Source organism: Urtica dioica, chromosome 5, assembly GCF_054948205.1.
Source record: "Urtica dioica subsp. dioica isolate 48M chromosome 5, U.dioica_male_clone48M_v1_H2, whole genome shotgun sequence".
Taxonomy (NCBI): Eukaryota; Viridiplantae; Streptophyta; class Magnoliopsida; order Rosales; family Urticaceae; genus Urtica; species Urtica dioica.
Window position 1 is genome coordinate 10,622,225 of NC_142760.1, and position 7,965 is coordinate 10,630,189.

Sequence of the window (7,965 nt, forward strand, 5' to 3'; positions counted from 1 at the left end):
CGTCTGCCCATTTGACAAATAATGTCTAGTAAGCCTCCAGTAAGACCTCATCACTCAATTCTTCCTCCACTTTAGGCGTTGGACTCGTCTGCCCATTTGACAAATAATGTCTAGTAAGCCTCCAGTAAGACCTCATCACTCAATCTTCCTCCACTTCTCCTGACTAAGACTTGACACTTTCAGGAGATCCTGTCTGAGACATGATGACTTCATAGGCAAGCAGAAGAAGCTTGTCACTGAGTTCCCCACTTCCAGCTAACTGAAAATCATTTGAACACTTAGAAGGAGCCAGGGCAACTTTCCCTTTATTCTCCTCTGATGGATCCTCCTCCGGGACAGAATTTCCTGCCGTGAAGGCAAGAAAGTTATTGCACCCATCCTCTCCGGCATCACTACCAGATTCGCTTTCTTCATCGCTAAGCGTGGAATTATAGTTCTTTTGTTGTCGTCTTAGATAGTTTGGACACTCAACTTGGATGTGACCAAAACATTCACACTCCCTGCATTGAATGCCTTTTCGTTTAAACACATGAGGGGTTCCCCAATCTTCTCTTCCATTTCTGTTGGAAGTTCCAAGATTATACTCTTGGGAAGTCTTCTCTTGGTTGAAGGGTGCAGTTGATTGCCCTGGGAAGTTAGGGGATTTTTTCTTGAACATTTTCATAAGCTTCCCATAGTTCTTGACTAACAAGGCCAAAGACTCCTCGTAAGATTCTGATGATGTCTCAGCTTGAGGAGACGAAGATTCGGGGGCAGAGGATTTGAGAGCAAAAGCCCTTGATTTCGTCTCTGAGGACCCTGAGAAAGACATCACTAGGTGAGTAAGGACCCAATGAGTTCATCCACTTTCATTGCAGATGGGTCATGCACTTCACCAATGGTGGTCACTTTGATCTTAAACCTCTCAGGAAGAGATCTCAAGATTTTCTTGACTAGCTTGGCATCCGACATGGGTTCCCCGAGAGAGTGAGACTCGTTAGAAAGATCTTTAACTCTCACATAGAACTCACTGATGGTTTCATCCTCGTGCATTCTCATGTTCTCAAACTTGGTGGTGACAAGTTGTAATCAAGAATTTTTTACTTTATCAGTCCCCTCAAAAGCTGTCTCAAGAATATCACAGGCCTTCTTGGCAATCTCACAAGTATTAATCAACCGGAACACATTTCTATCAACACCATTATAGATGGCATTGAGAGCTTTGGAATTTGAGAGAGAGGCTTCATCTATTATGGGACTCTACTCAGTCTCGGCCTTTTTTTACAAAGGTAACACCATCTTCCAGAGCCTTCTTGGGAGCTTCCCACTCCGTAATAATGGACTTCCGGGTCTTGTGATCGATGGATCGTATAAAGGCTCCTATCTTGGCCTTCCAATATGCGTAGTTTTGACCATCGAGTAGTGGAGCTCGAGAAATAGAGCCTCATTCCCCGAACGTGTCCATATCTAGAAACAACAGTCAGATCAAGAGAACCTCACCCAGTAGCTTAGGGTGCCCGCTCTGATACCACTTGAAAGTCCAGATCTACTGTGTAACTTGTCTTGTTAGATGTTGTTAGGAACAACTAAAAGAACAACAAACCACAAGTAATGAAAGCAAGTAAACAACACTAGGAATGGTAACCCAGTTCGACCTCAACTGCCTACTCTGGGGAGATTTAGATCCCAGTAAAAAGAGTAACTCCACTAGACAATAGAATGAGTACACACATGAATACAATGGATGATCACCTTCCACTATTCCTAACTCCAAGCTATTTCTATGGAGTCACTAACCTAGGCTCCCCCTAGATTTGAGCTCCCCTCACTTTTCACTCTTACACTCTCCCAGTGTTTCATTTCATTACAATAACAACAGTAACAACAACCATCGTAAAAGGCTAAGTTTGTCTTTGCCGATCGAAAACCAAGAAAAACAAAACCCACAACGCCATGAAAAAAAGTACTTGAACGCTTGATTATCGTCTACAACCAAATGTGTGACCGTTCGGGAGTTTAATTTTTTTAGCATGTACAAGTAACGAGGAAGTAACGTAAAGTTAATGACGGGTGCACCTTTAATACTACTTGCAGCCATTTGTTTAGCCCTTTAAGCTTTGTGGTATGTTATTTCACCCCGAAATTCTTCATTGTATTCACGATCGTCTTCGGAAATGATGTATCAAGTTGGCTTGGGTATTCTTTTCACAACATGTCGCCAACTAAGTTTGCAGTCGCTTGTCGGTTTCTCTTATCCACAATATTAGAAGAACATGAATGTGATTATTTTATGTTCGGATGGAGAAATGATCTGAGTTTCGGACGACCACCGCTCGCAACTTCCATTCGCAATCCACAACTACACATTTCACCACAAATAATGTTTTCGTTGACTTTATAATTTTAAAGTTGTAACAAGCTTTTAGAGAGGCATTAATGACCAAATTCTTCACATCTTCTTTGCTCTTGAATTCCTCTCCGACGAAAGAATTTATACCATCTTCATAGTTGTGTATCGTACAATAATTATTTGTTTCTAATATTTCACAATGATCTATTTCAACACCCATATATGAATGTGTAGCATTTGAAACAGAAAATATTTCAGATCAGATTTCATCTCGATTGGATGTGTTCTCAAAAGTAGGCTCATTTGGAAGATTACCTTTTTGGATGGGTGTAAAAGGAACATCGAAAGATATCGGAGCCTCAATGTGAACATCAAACTAGTCATCTCGAATTTCTTCTTCTATTTCCTTGTCGTGCATTTCATTTACCACATCATCATTACATTCGTTCTCTTAAATAAGGTTGACATACAACGCTTCGACAATGAGATACGGCACAACGGTCTAAAAGATAACACTTGACGTTAATATCATCTAAAATATACTCAGGTCTCAGAGGTTTTGAGATAAAAGATATATAGTTTAACTTTAAGCTTCTTGATGTGTTCAAAAGAAGCCTTTCACGTATTCTTTCAACAAAACAAGGAATGTAATATTATTCACGCCGTCTAGTATCATACACTTTAAGTCTTCAATCATTGAACTCCATTCGTATGACTCTCCATCTTTCTTTCTCCATTCTTCATCTTAATACAAATTAGAATATATCAAATTTCACTAGACAAGTACAAAAAATATCAAGAAGATCAATAGTAAAACAATATGGATTTTACGAATAAAATATAAAAAAAATACACTGTATGAGTGCTATCAATATGAGATCGACCAAGGCAACAAGTTCAATAACTCGACCGTGCCGACTCCTAATTTTTCATAATGGTCGACCCTTTCGTTCATCTTCGTTCTAATGCAAAAATTTCAGTAAATTTTGTTTAAAATCACACATGTATCATATTTTTTCGAACTTAAACTCGTAACTACAAAATACTTAATTAATAACATAAATATTTAATAAAATAAGAGATTTTAGATAAACTTACAATTCTTATGCTGATTTCTTCGATTTGTTGAGTTCAATAATGGAGATTTTTTGAGTTCTTTCTCATAAATTCGTAACTACAAAAAAAAGAAAATAAAAGAAGGTATTGTAGGTATTTGATTTGTTTCATTAAAAGGGAAGGTTAGCCTTGTAAATTGTTTAGCTAAGAGGCTAGTGATGTAAGAAAAATCTATTACAAGGTCATTCTTGCAAAGAGTCCTTACATAAACCTTGAACCGCTTCCCATCAAAGAGAGAGACCTCACTCAGAAACAATGGCGATCGAAGACCCTCAAACCCTGAAGCGCTTCCCCCAACCCAACTACATCGACGCCGTCCGATGGCTCCCACCGCTCTCCCCCGTCGTCCGCCACGCCGCCATCGCCGCCTTCGACCCCACCTCCTCCACTTCATCCCTCCAAATCCACTCTCTCACCAACACTCCCTCCAAAACACTAATCCTCCAACACTCCTCCCCATTCCCTTCCAGAATCACCTCCCTCAGAACCACCTCTCTCCTCGCCGCCGCCACCGCTGCCGGCTCCCTCCACTTCCTCTCTCTCGACTCCGATGACTCGGCCGAGGTCGGAGAGCTCGCCGAGATCGCTCCGGGGATCCTCCACGGCGGCGGAGGAGGGGCGGCGATGGACTTGGCGGACGGCGGCGCGGAGTGCGTGACGGCGGGGGAGGACGGGAGGGTCAACGTGGCGCGGCTCGGGGAAGGGACGGCCGAGTGGCGGAGAGTCTTCGACGGGAGCGGCTTGGTGTCGTACGCCGCCGCGAAATGGGCGTCGGCGGCGGAGTTTGCCACCGGAGGTTTGGGGTTCGGTGTCCAGTGGTGGGACCTCCGGCGCCCCGGCCCCGCGGTCTTGCAGTTCAAGGCTGGCTGGTGAGTTCACTGCCATTCTTGCTCTTGCTGCTATGACCGGATTTTTGCCATGGAAATCAAAATTTTCTGTTGTGTTTGGGAGTTAGAGAGGGAAAAAGAAAGGAGAAATCTTTGTGGGTAATGTTTGAGATGAGTGATTAATGGTGCGAAAATGGGTGTCTTGAATCTGATCATGTGTATGGTTAGAATTCTAGTTTGAAAGTTTGATTAGCGGACTATTTATGGACATACCGTGTACCATTTTGAGATTCATCGACTCGTTTTGTTTGTTGGAGAATGGCCGTATTGTGCCATTTTGAGGCATAGTTGAACAATCTTGTGTTTTATTGTTATTCACCATTGAAAGAGTTAAAAATGGATTGGGTGGTGAAATGAATTAGGGGTCAACGAAGAACTTCGGGAATAGTGCATTCGATCGATATTCATCCATCACGCAAACATACTTGTCTGGTAAGCCTTCCAATTTTCTTCCATTTTACACTTGATTTCCAGTTGCTCTTGATGTTTATTCTGGCTGATATTCTTTTTCGATGTCAGACTAGTTTGTATTATTCCTCTCCTTAGCTGCACTGGAATGTTGTGTTTGGGTTTAGCCTTTTTTTTTTTTTTTCAGCATATGAACATTATATCCGTTATTGTTCTGAACCCGTTTTATAAGTTGTATTATCTTTGTCTACCTTCAAATTTTTCGTCGAATCGTTAAAAGCTAAAGCCATCATATCTTGCCTAAAGAATGAAATATGATATATTGTTTTCAATATCAGACAGAGAAGAAAAATTTATGAATTGTTGTGCGATGTCAATTAATTATTTTTTATTTTGATTATACGCTTCACCAATTTTACTAACCTAACTTAGCATTATTGGATGGTGCGCTAGGCAGGAGGGTCTCTAGGCACTGTATTTGCGTGGGATATCAGGTGGCCTAAACAATCAATCATTCTTTCTGGGGACGGCGCAGCCGAGATCGGAGCCCGATCCCCCTCGGAAAGCGAGGTCTGGGAGGTTCAGTACGAACGACGCTCTAAGACCACAAACGCGGGAAATATCTCGTCCGCCAAAATCTTGCCCGCTATGATCTGCTCTGAAGATGGTATCCTCGCTGTTGTTGAACAAGGTATTGCTTTCTCTACTATGATTTTTTTTTTTTTTTTTGGGTATCAAGTCTGTCTGGTTTGGAGTCTTGATATTTTGATTCTTTATGACCTGTTTAGGAGAGGAACCGCTCGAGCTATTGGAGGAACCATGCGCTATAAACAGCTTCGATATCGACCGACACAATCCCTCGGTAAGTACATTGGTGGATGAGATTAAGAATAGTTTTGTAGCGAGATCGAGATTCGTGTGGTTTGTGATGTTCGAGTTAACCGCGTGCAGGACGTGATTTGTAGCTTGGAGTGGGAATCGATAGCGATCCTTACGAGGCCTTGAGAGTCGGGCGAATTGTAGAGTTTGATAATTGTAGTTTGTTTATTTGTTTTTTTTTTTTTTTTTTTTTTTTTTCCCGGGAAGCAATGATAACCCCTAATTGAAATGGAACTTTAACATCTTGGGTCAGCACTGAGAGCTGCAATTTGGAGAACCAGAACACGGGATCGATTACCAACCTGTATGAGGTCTTCTGTTTTTGCAGTGATGTTTGTGTGATGAGAACTTGAATTTTTCATGGTATATTATCGTAATTAACGCTATTATTGAATTTTTTATTACTTCCTCAGTTAAACAGACTTACTTTTGTATCCAAGCTCGGAGATTTATAAATATGCATGGACATTATACGTGGTACTGGATGCTTAAAATTATCGTGAAAAATGCCTGATCGCTTTATATTGAAGAAAATAGTTTGTCCAGTGAAGTGTTAATTTTACCTTCATATAATCGTTTTGTATTCGATTTTTTTTAATAGGGTAATATAAATATACTAATTGAGTACTAATGCACATTTAAAATGTGTATACAATATAATGATATTTTATATATGTATATAAAGTGCTAAATATAATTACATGTGTATTAAAAAATGCTTACTTAAATTATATATCGTATATTGAAAATTGTATATTGAAATATATTTTCTTTATAAATATTTGAAAAAACATCATTTTTGATCGATTTTGAAATTAAAGAAAACCGGAAAAAAAAAAAAAAAAAAACGCTAGTTTTGCAATTCTCATAAATGCCTTTGTAATATTAATATAATTGTTTTTTGCTTCTTTAACGTTGCTTTAATTTTATGTACTTTGGAGTTGATGTGGTTTGAATTAAAAAAAATATATAGAAAATAAACACAATTGACAACAAAGTATTTCTACTGGTACATGGTATGAAAGGTTGCATCCATAATTTTTGTTTATATCACTTGATATTTATATATATATATATATATATATATATATATATATATATATATATATATATATATATATATCTCATACAACAAGCGAAATATATATATTATACATAGAATCAGGGCCGGCCCAAACTATTATGTGGCCTTAGGCAAGAATGAAAAAAATTAGGGCTTTATATTATAAAGAAATTGAGACTTGAACATAGTATCTTCCTATCTAAAAAAAATTGAGGCATTTTATTCCTCCTAAAATTTGAGGCCTTTTTTATATGATGAAGAAAAATATTTAGGCCTTTTTCACTTTAAATTTGAGGTCTTAGGCCATTGCCTAACTGGCTTAAAGCTAGGGCCGGCCCTGCATAGAATATATATATATATATATATATATATATATATATATATATATATATATATATATAGAGAGAGAGAGAGAGAGAGAGAGAGAGAGAGAGAGAGAAAGAGGTTTACTTATGGATGTCGATGGGAAGGCGTTGGCATGGACAAAATTCGATGGTTGCGTGGTGTGAAGAACCGGTTGTGCTCATGCCAAAGAAGAAGCTTTGGAATAAAATCGAATTTTAACCCAATAGTATTGCAACATAGGTATCCCCATGGAAAATTTTAGAAAATACTATTTTCTAACAAAGTTCTCCTTTATAACCCTATTAAGATGACTCTATCGGTAATAGTGTCGTCTTGATAATAATACGCAATATATTATAAAAAAAATCTCACGTACTATATTATCAAATGTCCGTAGGCTCAAAATACAAATCTATATTGCTGATGTGTCTCCAAAGTTGTGGCTATCGGAAAAGCACCGTCGGTATGACTCCAAATTTTCAAGACACCACGATGTGAATGAAACTCTTTATAATTTAGCTAGAATAAATATATCTCAATGTGGACAACTGCTGATTAGGGTCGTTGATCAATTTAGTCAACATTTTAACAATTTTTGTCACGGGTACACAAATTTATATTTTTCTAATGTCTTGAAATATTAGCTATGTTACTCATATAATTTGCACAGTCCGAACAAGAGTTCAGAGCAACTGAGAATGAAAGGAATCCAGCATCGAACTCGAGTCAAATAAGCCCGAGAACTCACTAAGGATAAAGAACGACCCATTCATAAGTTAAGAACGAGCCCTATCTAGTAGAACTTCGGAGAGAAAAGAAGATGATAAGTCAAAGACTAGTCAAATCAAATATAAACATGTATAAACAAATTAAAACTTAAGTACAACGCTCATCTTGACGGTTATGCCGAGCACTCGACAAGATAACCACCCACTACT

The 7,965-nt window shown here is 38.6% G+C and overlaps 1 protein-coding gene across 1 annotated transcript; it reads left to right on the top strand.

The window, feature by feature from the left end:
* The first annotated feature begins 3,646 nt into the window (after positions 1-3,646).
* On the top strand, positions 3,647-6,023 carry LOC149395147 (Transducin/WD40 repeat-like superfamily protein). Its single transcript, XM_089614013.1, has 5 exons — positions 3,647-4,314; positions 4,695-4,764; positions 5,194-5,431; positions 5,529-5,602; positions 5,692-6,023. Exons 1-5 carry the CDS (start codon positions 3,701-3,703, stop codon positions 5,743-5,745), a joined length of 1,050 nt encoding a protein of 349 aa, XP_089470139.1. The 5' UTR covers positions 3,647-3,700; the 3' UTR covers positions 5,746-6,023.
* The last annotated feature ends 1,942 nt before the right edge of the window (positions 6,024-7,965 follow it).